Raw genomic sequence first — 15870 nt, forward strand, 5'->3', positions numbered from 1 at the left:
GAAATACCTGAAACTGGGTAATTTACAAAGAAAAGAGGTTTAATTGACTCACAGTTCCACATGGCTGGGGAGGCCTCACAATCATGGCGAAGGCAAAGGAAGAGCAAAGGCACCTCTTACATGGTGGCAGGCAATAGAGTGTGTGCAGGGGAACTGCCCTTTATAAAACCATCAGATCATGTGAGACTGATTCTATATCATGACAGTAGCAGGGAAAACCCTCCCCCATGATTCAGTTACCTCCCACTGGTTCCCTCCCATGACACATGGGGTTATTGAAGCTACAATTCAAGATGAGATTTGGGTGGGGACATGGCCAAACCGTATCAATGATGATCTCTGAATTGCTGCTTAGACATGATCTTTGGCTCTAACACATTCAAGCCAGGAGTTTCTGTAATGAAACAATTGCTCACACTGAGCCTCAAAAAGGCAGGAAGCTGAAACTACATGGAATTCAATATCAAGGAGTGCTCAGAAACTGAGAAAGGAAAGCAATGAATCTCCCCTGAGACTGAATTATACATCTTCAGGAAGAAAATACTTAAAAGTTAAATCAGAGTCAGAGTGGTAACTGGAAACATTCAGGCTGGATCCTGGTATTTCAACAGTGGTTCTCACATTGTCTTTGGCCAAGATCCCAGGAAAAACTATGGTTCCATTTCCTCCAGAAGATGTAGGCACAGATGTATACACATGCTTGCATACAGTTTCAGAGTGTTCTGAGGGCTTTCAGTGAAAACCCCAAGGCAGTATTTTCAAAATTCAGTGAACTTCAGAATCAACCAATGACAGCTCTCATTAAAACACAGATCACTAGGCCCTTCCCCACAGAGCTGCTGATTCAGAAGGTCTAGAGAGTGTGGTATAGAATTTGCATTTCTAACAAGTTCCCAGGCGACTCCCATGATGCTGGTCTGAGGATCATACTTCTAAAATTACTGCCTGAAGCTACAAGGGGCACTGAGTTCACAGGAAGTAATATGATCTGAGGAAAACCTGTTTTTCAGAAATGCCCCTTCTCATTCTGTTTTCACTCAGCTGAGACTGCCAGCTATTCAGGAAGAAAGAAAAAAGACATTTAAAACTTATGAAGAACAATTTGCACATAAACTTCAAGGTCTTGTTCAGAAAACTAAAAGGGCTTCTCCTGTTGCTTGTTTTCCAAAAAATGTCAGGTTCACAGTGAGGAAAGGACCCTAAAACCATAACCACACTACAAAGCACCTTTTTAGGGGAACATATTAATCTTTTCCTTGTGTATTACCCAACTCTTACTCTTCAAGTTCCAGCTCTCCAATAAAGTCTCAAAGTCCCCAACCCATGTCTTCCTTTCTCAGCACTCCCCACCAGGCCAATTCACAGAATACAAAATTGTCATCTAGCACTTGTGAAATCCTGCTTCACAATCCTTTTTTATCCCCAAAGGCTTCTGGAACTTTGAGGTCCTGTCGTCTGAGACATCACATAACCAACTCTTTAGTTTATCAGAGTGGAAAGGAGAGCAACCTCGTAAATGTCATTTTAAAAAATAGAGATTAGCTTGACAATGTGGAAAGAAGACAAAATATCTATGTAAAAAATATGTTTGTCAAAAACATTATGACTGGGAACATTTAACTTAGGGACCAACCAGCTATACCTCAATAAACCACTAGAATGTCACTCAATAATCAACAGTTGTTTTGAGTAATTCACATTTTTAATGACCACATTTTAAAAAAGTAATAGAAAAATAGACATATATTAGAAGGATATCCTTACACCAAAGTTAAGATAGTAGAAACATTCTGATAGTTATAGAGCAAGTAGTGTATGCAATCATTTTTTCCCACAGAACTGGAAAAAAAAAAAAAAAACCTCATCTGAAACAGCTCATTATTCAATGATACTGAGTAAATAAGGTTTTCTATAAATTCCTAGAATAGGAATTTATATTCATTCTCAAGTTTTCAATTAGTGTGTTTTATAATAATAGAAACCAAATCCATAAGATGCCCAGGAGAGAGGAAAGGGTTATATGACCAAATACATTTAGAGCATTCATAATATAAAATACAGGCTCTTTGTCCATTAAATAGAGATCATAAATATTTCTACCTGGTGGAGTTGTTTTGAGGATAAAGTGAGTAAAGAAATGTCAAGCTCTTAGAAGAGTACCTAGAAGATGAAGTAATTAATCTTAGATATTAATATTTACTTTTATTATTATACCTATAAAATACCTAAACCCTTCCATCCTTCAAATCGAATCAGCCCCAAGAATTCTGTTATGACTGTTCTTTGATATTCTCTAATCACTTTCTTCCCTAATCACCTATATATTTTATAGCATTGACCCCATATTTTAAAGTATAACCTATATCAGAAGGCTGTTGGTTGTTTTATGTATGCTGATTATTTTTGTCTTCAACATGGAATTTAAAAGTCCCTATGGTATAAATTCTCTGCATCCTACCTACCACCTAGCTTAGTGCTAAAACCACTGTAGGATATTTTTAAGGATATAATACTTATAATAACATCCCAATACTTGTGAAGGTTTTTGTAAGTAGTTTTCTAATTTTTCTCCTTATCATTATTGCCCATGTGAACTTCACCTGAACTAGAATTGCAATTCCCCTGGCTCCCCATATGCCTGCATTGCTTCATGTCATGGTCCAAAGTTGTAGTTCTTTTCTTCTTCTTTATGACTAGTCATAGCTGCCGTTAGGAAGATATTCAGAAGATTGTGAATGAAAAGATAATAAACAGGTTCGGAATGGCTTACAGGACAGACCCTACTGCTAGTCTGAGGTTCTGTTAGACTAACTCCCAGAAATGTTCGGAAACTCCTAGAAAGTACACATAGAAAACAACTTACAGGCTTGCTCTGTCAGCCCAGCTAGGCTATGGGTAACGAATGAACCTTAGATTCATGCCCGAGTCTAGTGTAATGCACTCTATTCTGATGTTACTTTGTGAAGTGATTATCATCGAAACGGAGGACGTGCACTTGTCTTCCCAGGGAAGTCTCTAAAATGTATCCAATTTAGCCCACGTGCTAAATAGCTCCAGGCTTGTCTATGTATGGCAGGACCCGAAAAGGAGCAGGCAAGCTTCCAGAGGTTCTGATGAGATTCATTTCTCACCTGATTTATCATCTGCAACTGTGTGTCCACTGTAAGGTCCTTTCTGGGGGACCCAGAAGATCTTTTCTATTAGATGTTGCAAAATGTTCTTAACCTCTCCATTCTGCACCCTGATAATACTGATCTTTTTCCATATCCATTCCATACTGAGGTGGTGTCTGGGTCTTGGTGTCTCTGTCCATCTGAAACTTTTAATGACATGTGGCAATTTTGTGTCAAGCAACTGAGGCCCTCTGATTCCCAAAATCATGCTTGCATTTACTTCATATTGATTCCTTACAGTTCCATGGTTAAGTGACATCTGCCTTAAGCAAGGCTCTTCAATAATACAGAATTTAGTACTTTGATAAAACTGTGTGTAAAGCTTTTTGGAAACAACAATTTTGAAGTAATGAGAACACACTAAATATTATCAAAGAAAGGTGGCATGCTATTTAACCAAAAAAAAATCTTATGTGTAGGGTGGGTCTTATTGTTTAGCATAGAGAGAAAATCCATGGGTGTTCTGGGATTAGTGTCTATGCCTTGTCTCTTAAACTTTCTTAGTCTGAAATACCCTGGTCCACTAAGGTGTTTTTCCACCCTGACATGTCTCTTCCCTGGAATAGAATAAACAGCACACTTGAGACTTCTTGACGATTATGAATGCAACCTCCTTTTAAATTAGAACAATTTATATACTCGTGTTTCCCATTTTGCTCTGACTGCCAGGATATTTATGAACATCTTTGATAACTATCATTGGTTAACATAATTTCCTTATTTTTCAAATATTTGCATTTTAAGTAACTAACTCTTGAACATGTGATCTTTGTATATACTATTCTAATTGCTTTTAAGAGGCAGTGCATAATAAATAAATAAGTACATTTAAAAAATTAGTTTAAAAATCTGCCTATCATTTTCTCATTCTCTTTATCCCCCACCCTTTCTTTCCTTTTTCTTCTCTGGATTTACATCACCAGAAATGCAAAGAAGGTAATGACATCAGTGGATATCCCAGTAGTAGTATTATCAAGGCTGAGGTGCTTTCAGATTAACTATCAAAAACATGTCGCTTAGTTATCCTGCCCATGGCTCAGAAGGATGGCCCCAGAACACATCCCTTGAGTCCAGTGAATCAAATAAGTCCCTAGTGCTCATCACACAGAGAGAATATTGTAACTGTCCATCTGGGTCTCACCTGTTTTCTCTCATGCTCCCTTTTTTTGTATTTTCGATCTCCAACTGCTCTGGCTAACATCTCCTCTACCTATGAGCCCATCACTGTTCTCCTCCCTTCCAGAAAGCAGTACAGTGTGAACATATTAAGAACAGAAGCTTTGGGATCAAACACACCTGGATTATGGCTTCTGTGTGCCATTTATCAGCTGCGGAATTTGGGACAAGTTCTTTTTATCCTCGAGCTCACATTTTCTTCACCTTTACAATGGGGATAGTAAGGGGGTTTTCCTCCTATGGTCATTGTGAAATTAAATTAGAAAATACATGAAATTTCCTGGTTCTGTGTCTAGCACATCATGTAGTTGTTCAGTTAATGAAAATAACATCTATTGACTGCTTAAAACCTAAGTGCTGAATGCTTCTTTCCCTTGTTTGCTCACTTAATTGTCACGATTACTCCACAGCAACCCCTATGAGGTTGATGCTTTTGTAAATTGCTGAGAGCAGTGTCTGGCACAAAGTAAAACTCTCAATAAATGTTATCTCTTATTAGTATTACTGTTATTGTATTCATGTGACAGGTGAGGGAACTGAGGTGGAGGGAGGTTAAATGTTAACTATTATATAATACTTGTCAGGAAATTTGCATATAAAAACACATATTAGAAAAAGTTCCATTGTAAGTATTATCTTAATCAATGCACACTAAGAAAACTAAGGCTTTGAAAGGTTAAATATCTTTCTAAATGCTGCTCAGCTAGAAAGAGGCCGATTTCAGACTGAATCTAGGCTTAATGTCCTTAAAACCTGCCTCTCCATTACATCACAGTATTGCCTGCTAAGGCTTCATAGCTCCCCACCCCTTCAGTGAGGTTTGTCACTGAGAGTATTTTTACAGATAGAGCACCCCCAGGTTCTACCACTTTTTATCTCCGCCCCTATGAAAAACAGGCACTGAGCAGAAGCAGTCAAAGCAAAATCATTCTTAGGCCATTTCAATTATTCCTGACACATCCACCAGATAAAATGAAAATTTCTTTCCCAAGGGATTTCAGTGGAACACTGTAGGTTGTTTCATATTGCTTTGCATGGTGACCATGGTTTCAGCAGTACTCTGAGAAGTAAATCCTCACTGTGCCATTTACAGTGGCCTGAGAGCAGGCTCCAGAATCTAAGAAACTGCTTCACCAAACTAAGTGCTATAAAGGAGATAATAATGGGAGGCCAACAGGTATTCAGTCCCATAAGAAGAGCTGTATGTCATCTTGGAGTGTGTCTCCAGCAACAACATGGGCTTTCTTGTGAATGAAACATTTTCTATGATAGGTAAAAATAACACAACCAATACAATTTAATTCAACATTAATTGATAGAAATCTATCAAAAAAGACCTAAATTGTACTGTAGGTGATAAAGACGTAATTAAGAACACAAGTCTAATCTGCTAAATTCTATAAAAGAATGGCAAATAAATGGCTATGAAGACAAATAAGAGGGGAGAAATTTTTATTGTTATTATTAGAAGAACTGAATGTCAGTAGTTCTCTACATTGGCCAAATTGTCTCTCTAACAATCACCTGTAGTCTTTTTTTTAAATGACTTCATGAAATAAGCCAGTGATATGGTTTGGATTTGTGTCTCCACCCAAAGCTCATGTCAAATTGTAATCTCCAGTGTTGGAGGAGGGGCCTGGTGGGATGTGATTCAATCATGGGAGTAGATGTTCCCCTGGCTGTTCTCATGATAGTGAGTGCGTTCTCATGAGATCTGGTGGTTGAAAAGTACATAGCACCTCCCGCCTTCACTCTCTTCCTCTAGCTCCAGCCATGTAGGAGGACATGTCTGGTTCCCCTTTACCTTCCACCATGATTGTAAGTTTCCTGAGGCCTCCCCAGCCATGCTTCCTGTACAGCCTGTAGAACCATGAACCAGTTAAACCTCTTTTCTTTATAAATTACCCAGTCTCAGGAAGTTCTTCATAGTAGTGTGAGAACAGACTAATACAGCCAGGCACCGAAAGGTAAATATTTCATGTTCTCACTCACATGTAGGAGTTAAAAAAATTGATTTGATGGAGGTAGGGAAAATGATCAATACCAGAGACTGGGAAGGGTGTGCAGGCTGGGGAATGGGTGTTAAAGAGAGGTTGGTCAATGGGTACAAACATACACAAACATACAGTTAGATAGAAGGAGTAAGTTGCAATGTTTGATAGCAGAGTAGGGGGATTATAGTTAACAACAATGTACTATATATTTCAAAATAGCTGGAAGAGAGGACTCGTATTGTTCCCAACACATAGAAATGATAAATACTCAAAGTGATAGACACCTCAAATACCCTGACTTGATCATTACACATTCTATGGTTGTAACAAAATATCACATGTACCCCATAAATATGCAAAAATATTATGAATTTATAAAAAGTACACTTAAACAAACTTTAGAAAATGGTGTCAATCTAGGTCCCACACCAGACCAACTGAATATGAATCTTCAGGATGTGTGATGTCCCGTCACAGGCATTTTTAAAAAGCTACTGATATGGACAGGAGACAGGGAAATACTGGGTAGAAGAGGGCAGCTCCCTGGCAAAGGCCCCACCCTCAAGTCTGGAAACCCATGGTCCTAAATGGGAACAGGCATTCTTGTTTTTGCACCCAAAAGTTGCCTTTTGGCCCACCACACCCTATCGGTATCCTGTACCCAGGATCCTGTACACCCTATGGGGTATCTATGGGTATCCTGTACCCATAGAAACCCCAAACCCCAGGCTCCACAAGCAGATGAGCAGACGAACAGAAGAGCAGCAGAGGAGAGAAGAGAAGGAACATCTGAATGTCAAGAGGAGTTTGGCTGGGGACACTCAGAGAAGAGTGTCTGGCTGCTGGACAGTCAAACTCCAGGGGAAGATTGTCTTCCCAGTCCATCCCCTTTCCAGCTCCCCATCCATCCCACTGAGAGTCACCTCCACCACTCAATAAAATCCCACATTCACCATCCTTCAAGTCCGTGTGTGATCTGATTTTTCCTGGACACCAGACAAGAGCTTGAGATACAGAAAGCTGTCACACTGGCCTTCTGTCCTTGTGAAAAGGCAGAGGGTCCAATGAGCCATTTACTGCCTGTGGACAGCAAAGCTAACAGAACATACTGTAACACACACCCACTTGGGCTTTAGGAGTTTCGGGCACCCATCCCTAGATATTATTGTGGGGCCAGAGCCCAAAAGTGCTTGCCCCAGCTCCTGCACATCTGTGTACTCCCCCTCCCGTAAGGAGTTTGGGAGCACATGGTAGGTGATCAGACAAGCCACATCTTTGTCACAAGTCCTACTAAGGGGGTGAGGGAACTCCCCCGTTTCACCATTCTAATGAACCTACCATGACACAGTTTTGAGAATCCCTGCTTTACAGAGTAAGACTTCATCAGGATTTTAACTAATGGAAATGGTGCTATGGGGATAGTCAGGGAAAAGCACACAAGCAAAGGAGTAGAGGAAAGAGAATGCAGGATTTAGGAAGAGCAGAATAAGGATTTGAGTAGGCTCCAGTATCCATGCAAAGTATATGAGAGAACAAAGGAAAATAAAGTTTCATTTGTGGGAGCAATATTGTGGAAACTGATTGAAATTCCGAGGAGTCTGAATCTCATTTTTAAAATATGCAAAGTACTGCTGTTTATACATGCCATTGTTAATTATATATTAGTTCTTCTCATTTCTAAATGACCCAGATAACTATGCCTAGATAAAAGAGCAATTGCTCACAACTTTTATATTAAAACTGAGAATCACTGACTCCTACCACTGCATCAAAACACAGAGTGCATTGTACCCTACAGTGCCAACAAATCACTGTCATTATCATCTTCTGCAAATATTAATTTACAAATTTTTGTGTACTATTTTCTCCTGGCATTACAAAGATATACAAGCTAGAGAGAGACAGAAGAGACTAACTCTTATAAGCTCTTCAAGAATAGTGACTCTATCTGTCTCTGCAATACTAGGACTGGTCATTTCTTCAATCATATGTTACACTTTAAGAGAAAAAGGCAAATCTTACACATTTCTTCTCATAAAATAAGAAATCCTGCAAGCATGCTGTTCTTTATGATATCAATATTATTAAAGCCTTACAGTAAAGGATAAAATCAGTAGTGAAGGTGCTATTATCCTCATCTGACAAAAAGTGACATAGAGTGACATGAGACTATTCTTCTAAAAGCCTAAACTGATACATTTTAGATGATAACATATGCCATTGTCTGAAGAAAAAAAATAGCTGAGTACATGTTACAAACCACTTTTAAAAAAAATTGTAAGGGTTATTTTAGATGCTGATATTTCTTTTAAATGTAAGCATTAGTGGTTGATATTATTTAGGGTTTATTCAGATGTGTTCATTTTCAGTGCCATTAAGCTATGTTATTAAGATCCAGAATATGTCAGGTCATTAATCCTTCAAGAACAGACATCTTAACTTGTTCATAACCATACTCCAAGAAGACTCAAGGCAGTGCTGGTATGATGGTTGTTCTCAATAAACATTTTTTTAAATAAAAGACTCATGGTTTTGTGATATTTAACATCTCATGTCATGCACCACAATCTACACAACACAACTAGTTATATCAAACAAAATAGAAAATAAATCTGATTTGATACAGTCTTGAACATCCATGCCTTCAATCATTTGACATATATGCATTGAATGCCTTCTCTTTGACTATATTATCTTAGGGGCTGCGAGTACAGTAGTAAAAGGCAAACAAGGTCTCTGCCCTCAAACAACTTGTTTGAGGCAAGAGAATATTACACACATGTGCATGTGAATACAAATGCTAAAAAGATATAAAAGAGAGTATTATAACAAAGTTAGTAGAGAAGGATTATTTCAGAGAAAAGTCAGGGAGGTTCTCCATGAAGAAGCAACATTTGTCTGAGACCTAATAATTTGGCATCCATACAACAAGAGAGGTGTTGAGAGCTCCAGACAGAGAGAACAGTAAAGGCAAAGGCCCTGAAATTGGAATGAGCTTTTTATCATGTTCAAGGCATGAAAAGATCAAAAAGCCTTATATATATAGGAAATGAGTCCAAGAAGCAGGCAGAAACAATATCATTTAAAACCCTGAAGGCCATATAAAGTTAGAAATTTATTTTACACTCATTGGGAAGGCATTAGAAGGCCATAATAAGAAAGTATCATTATCTGACTTACATATTTGTTTGTCCAAGAAATATTCTGAACCAACGGAGTACTCCCAACTACCACAGAAATAACTAGGTGAGGGTCAGATTTCTGTCCTGATGAAGGATCATTTACAAATATTTTCCCAAAAGTGTGGAAATGAAAAGAAATTCAGACTATTACCCAAATTAAAAATGCCACTAATCCAAACGACTCCAACTCCAAGGAGTCCAGTTCACTGACATTTTCCTTTGCAAAACAGGGATCAGGTTGTAAGTGAAGAAAGAGGCTCCTTGAGAGTGCAGGAATTTTACTGCCTCCTTCAGACATACCACTCAGCATGTTAGAAATGAGCACCAGGACAGGTGCCAGGGACATTTATGAGGGTGATAGGGCTCTACAGGTAACATCAAAACAAGAGGCATAAACTGAAACTGTACCTAGATGTTCTCCCGACCTAGGTCTCATCCTTAACTTGTATCCAAACCAGTTACGTGGCTGGGAATGAGGTGTTACCTTTCTGAGAGTGAGTTTCTTTATTGATCACACGATATGATTGAATTTTCACATTTATTAAACAACAACCACCAAAGGGCCTCACTGAAGAAACAGAAGAAAAAAGCCCATTCGCTGCTCATAGTCTAGTCAGAGAGCAAATATATTGTACAAGTGAAGCTACTGAAACATACACCAAGAAAAAAGATCTAGAGTTAGCAGAAGAGAGGAGTGACAAGTCTTTTTGAAGGCATCAAAGAATACTTCATGGGGACTTGGTGAAACATGAGCTAAATTTAGGAAAATGAAATTCATATGTGAATCATCATGTTTCATCTCAGCCAGAGGGACAGCGTATATAAAGGCAGAGAAGTGTGCAGTCCCATGGCAGGTCCAAACAGTTATAAAATTGGTTTAACTATATTGAATACACATAGACACAAAGATAGGAACAAAAGATACTGAGGACTGCCTGAGGAGGAAGAAAGGGGAAGGGTATGGTTTGGAAGGCTACCTATTGTGTACTATGCTCACTACCTTGGTGACAGGATCATCTGTACACCAAGCCTCAGCAATGTGCAGTTTACCCATGGAAGAAACCTGCACATGAATCCCTTGAACTTAAAAGTAGAAAAAATAAAAAAATAAACAAAATTGGTCTAACTAGCTGGTCTCTAAGGTCCTTTGTGCACTAAAAAATCTAAGAGTCTCCCTTTTTAATGATGTCAAATATTATCTGTAAAAATTAAAATTTTCTTTTAGCCACCATGCTTAATGTCATATGTTAATATTCTATCTTCATTCCTCAACAATAGCCATTTGACCTGTTCCTATTCATATAACATTGATTTACAATGAGCTGCATATGTACACAAGTACCTGGCAGTACGTAAAGGAAAAGAAATATGAACAGAGTATGGGGTAGAATGCTGAATACACAGTGACATTTAAAATAATAGCTAACACTTCTTGAACATTTAACAGATATTAACTCAGTTATCACAACACTCATCTCGATAACATATAAACATTATTTCTGTTTTACAGATGAGATAGCTGAAATACAGACTGGATAAAAATGTACCCATGGTAAATGACTTAGAAGCAGCAGAGCTAGAATTTGACTGCCAACATCTGGCCCAAAAGTCTATACTTTTAGTAACTATACTACATGCTTCTCAACAATAATGTCAAGACTATGGGGGATAATTCATGCCATGTGGCCATTGTTCTGTCATTCATCTTTGCTTTACATCAACATCAGTGGAGAAGTTGAAAAAACATTGACTATATCTCAGCAACAGCCTTTAGAAAAAAAAAACTATATAACCTAAGCAGAGAAAACAAATTTTCAAAATCAAATTCCCACTTTCTAATTCAGCAAGCTGAACTTTGGGAACCCAAGGTCAGACTGCTTGCCCCCTAGTTGGTCCAAATCAGCATTAAGAATTCAACTGAGGTGACACAACATGAAAGAATTGGATTGGCTAAGGTTCTCATGGAAACAGTTATGTTTTTGATCAGTTGTTTGGATTTCATGAAAGTTGTAAGGTCTCGAAGGTGAATAACTCCATCTGCTAATTTCCCGTGTTCAGTATTTAACAGAACCACAAGGAGAGACCCAATAAAGCAGACTTTTCAAGAGATGATGGTGGTGGTAATAGCAACGATAATGTTAATGCAACTCTATCATATATGTGCATCAATTCAAATCTTGCAATTTTTAAATAGGTTGTATTCTTGTTCAATCTTAATATATGTATATTGTTATCCTCATTTTTACATATACACAGATGAAGTATTAGAGACTATAGTGACTCTTGCAGTATAAGAAATGAGATTCAAACTAAACTTTCTTAATCTAAATCCAGTATCCAGTATTATTTAACATTTCCCCATCTCTACAGTTGCCTCCCAAACTGTCAAAAATTTCAGCGAGTCATCACGGTTTTCCTTAGAAAGAATTAAGAAGACTAAGGTTTTCCTTAGAAAGAACAAAGCCATAACATACAGAACCAGGTTGTGTTCCTCTGCCACAGCTTCTATATAAAAATTCTAGCACCCCACCTTGCATGATCCCTGGCCTAATCCCTGAATTGTAGAGGGAGAAAATTTGAAAACTGATGTGTTTAACCAATGAATGGTCATATTTTAACACTGGGAGCTGAACAGAGTACCAAAGCAAGCCGCATCTCCTGCAAAGGTACAAGCGGTTGGAGGGCATGCCTGAAAGCTGCTTACCAATACAGGACTCCCCGGACAGTGAATAGGTCCCATCGTCATGGAAACCGCTTCTGCACTCACAGTGGTACCACCCTGGCAGGTTAACGCAGCGGGAATGGTTGTGGCACTCAATGATTCCCTCTGAACATTCATCAATATCTGCCTCAGAGAAAAACACAAGCCCACCAGGATATTAATTTCTTTTGACACTAATCTTTCAAGAAATGCCTAAAACATGCTCATGTCAACATATCAATTAAAACTGTTTAGTTACCTACAACGAAAGTCACCAGAAGAACCAAATCCCATATTTTCCAGAATTCAAATGAATTGAAAGCTTCATTCTTGGATGTTTTCTCTCATATTGAACAATGAATGAGAGATTATGGTCACAAAAAAATCCTAACTCAAAAGCTGTGTTGTCTCTGAATAACTAAGAATTAAGTTGAGGGTGTTTCGTAGTTTTGGTATTGGGTGTATATGACTTTCTTTTGAATTAAAAATTTCTAAATTGGCAATTCCAGATTTTATTGCATGTCCTTTGAAAATATTTATGAACAAATAAGTTCAGGACACTCTGGATTAAATATTATTAAACTGATTTTTTAAATGACAGCCCCAGAGACTTGTCATAATTATATGCCCTCAAAGCTTTGAGATAAGATTGATAATACGCACTGTTTCCCAAATTTATTTAGCTAATAATTACCTTTTCTTGGGGTACCTTTAATATCTTGCAAAACTAGTGTTGTGGGGAACACAGTTTGGGAACTATCATTCTATTTCTTTTAAAACTATGGATTGATTATGCTAGTCCATCAGAGATTCTCATTCTTCAATCATTCTTGAGGAAAGGAAGTCTCCTAGGCTTTTTTGTTTATTTGTTTGTTTGTTTGTTTTTCTCTAGGCTCTGGCTTTTTAGAATCACCAAATACCTGGTTCATGTATAGATTTTCTAGCACAAAGGCTTGCCTCTGCACTGAAGGAGATTGACACCATTGCAGAAAACAGAGCTGCCCATTGTTAAACCAGGTTCAGTTCATTCTTACAGAATTTCTCCAAGTAATCATTTCTTAGAATGTAGCTACTGCTGCCTGGGAATCTTCTTTGACTTCTCTTGGAAATATCTGAAATATGGGACTCATATGAATATAAATTTAATTAACATTGGAATCTAACCCATAATGAACAAAATGTACCTTGCAATTTCTTTTAACAGGGCCCTGTTAGAGGCATCAATTCAGGGGCAATCAGCTACTATTGGTTCTATTATCTTGACAAGTCCCGTGTTGTGCACTGGGCTGTTAATTTAGTTTGAAACTGGATACTCTCATCTCAAGGCATTCTGGCCAAGTAAAGAGAGAAAAGGTGTAGTTCCTCATACTGTGCAACTCCAACTCAACGATCACCTTCTTCTTCTGCGGCATGTATTGTTCAGCCTATAAAATCTTTTCCCATACATCATCCCTTAGACTTCTAAATGCCCTCAGTCCCTAGGGCCTAATATTTGTACAGGATCTTCAGATATTGCAGTTAGGCTGTGTGTGTGTTTATTATAAATCCCCAGAAAATAAATTTCCTATCACCATGTAGATTGTCATACCTCAAATTTTACAGGTCCAGGTTCTCTGGGACATATGTTGGATCACTAAAAACTTTAAAACTTCAAGTAGAGAAATGACTAAGGGCTGTGGCTCCTGGAGGCAAAGGGCTTATTCTAAATGACAGAATCAGCCCACTGCTTTTTGAATACCAGACAACAAGAGACACACATATAAACAGAACGCTGATTATAGAGATGACTTCTCTACGTTAGGCTGAAGGATAACTCTCTGTAACAAAGCAGCAACCAATTCTACCTCTGACATTTATTTCCAAAGCACTCAGAAAAACCAGTCATGATTAACACAGACCCTGTTGCCGACAGGCTGTGGACGATACTTTAGGTAATAGCCACGGTTAGCGTTTTGGGAAATCAGGAGATACACAAATAGAAGCATCTCAACCAAAGCAATCATATGTCCTGGTTTGCCTGGAAAAGTCCTAGTTTACATCTACTTCCCTTTTACTCTCAAAACACCTGAGTTTGGAGGATAAATTATCCGATCAAATAAAGTAACTCCTTCAGCCCTAAATTCAATAGAACATTTCTAGGAAGAAGAGAAGTGGTGAATGATGTGCAAATACTTTTTCAGTTCACAGATATTTCTATTCCCAAAATGAAACGATAAGGAGTTTCCATGATTCAGCAGGGCAGAAGTTATCTGTATAGCACAGGAGTCTTTCAAAAGCAGTGAAGACAATCAGACAGTTACACATCTACAACTTCCCCAGGGACACTAGGGAATCCCTGGCTTGCATGGGAAATGAGAAAGTAGTGGAGAAGCCCGTTTTGCCTGACAACTGTACTTTTCACAGACAATTCCAGAAACTCACTGGAAATAATCAGGTTCACATCACATGCCGGTACCTAAGCTGCACATTTCTGTTCTCTGTGCAAGGTCTATAATAAAGCCAGAAAATTCATTTTTATGTACCATATTGTACTTGAGAGGGGCTCACGTTTTCACTGTGTTCCTGAAACTGGCTTTCTTCTGTGTAGGTAGTCACAGTAGTATATAAAGCAACCATCACAGACCCAAATATAGAAAACACTTGGAGGCTTTTCAGCAACACTTTGGGGAATTTACAAATTATAAATGATGGTTTCTTCCCAAGCTAGGTTGTGGCTGCCTTTGTCCTCAGAGGCAAAGATTTGTTTCTCCCAGTCAGCACTCCCTATAGGCAAACAAACAAGACAGAAGCTCTGGGAATGGGGTCTCTCTGAGCTCACCACAGAATCAACTCTCATTCAAGGAATTCTGATAAATTACAGTGAGCCTGGCTGCACTCACAATGTGTCAACCATCCCAAAGGAAACAAACAAAAAGTCACCTTTCCTCCTACAGAAAGTCCTAAAATCTTGTTTAAATCTCAGTTTAATCCAGCACAGAGCTGAAAATGTGAACAAGGAAACAAGAGAAGCTGGGGGATTGTTGAATGAGATACTATGGAGTATTCATTTCTGTATCCTCAAGAGTCAAATGTCGACAACACAATAACTAACATATTGCCTGGGTCACACAGCTTACAAATGGTGAAATGTAGTTCAAAACTAGCTAGAACTAGTTTTTGTCACAACTATCATATCTTGTTGACAAATCAAGAAAGGATTATTTACACAAAGATAATACATTTATTCAATTCTGTAAATATCTGTTGAGCTAAAAATATCTGCATGGATTATTTTTGTGTTGTGTTCAATGCAAAAATGAATGAAATATGACTCCAAAAATCCAGGAGCTCATAATCAAAGGGAAGAACTATATACGTATATGTGTGTGTGTGTTTGTGTTTCATATTTCATACTAATAGTTAAAGTTTCAAACAACCACCAATATCACCAACTCCCTCCCCTAGTAACTCGGTATCTGTACACACATCTATTTTAGTACTTATCTTGTCCTATCACGTTATTTCCTTTTTGTGTCTATCACTCAAATGCAAATTTTCCAAGAAAACAGACAACATTTGATGCAGGTTTACCTTGCTAGGGATACCTGGAAGTGGGAGTACCAACCAATTTGAAAGTGCCCAATGCAAGTCCGTGGGAATGAATG

The 15870-nt window shown here is 38.2% G+C and overlaps 1 protein-coding gene across 2 annotated transcripts in view; it reads right to left on the reverse strand.

Moving 5' to 3' along the window:
- Positions 1-15870, reverse strand: part of NELL1 (neural EGFL like 1) — a 926144-nt gene that overhangs the window by 26824 nt on the left and 883450 nt on the right. The window contains exon 16 of one of the 2 annotated variants that reach the window (XM_002821956.3): positions 12230-12370. The exons of the other annotated variant lie outside the window; for it this stretch is intronic. Within the exon in view, the coding sequence (XP_002822002.3) occupies positions 12230-12370 (141 nt within the window). The remainder of the gene's footprint in view (positions 1-12229; positions 12371-15870) is intronic. 2 annotated transcript variants of the gene reach the window in all.

This window comes from Pongo abelii, chromosome 9, assembly GCF_028885655.2.
Source record: "Pongo abelii isolate AG06213 chromosome 9, NHGRI_mPonAbe1-v2.0_pri, whole genome shotgun sequence".
NCBI lineage: Eukaryota > Metazoa > Chordata > Mammalia > Primates > Hominidae > Pongo > Pongo abelii.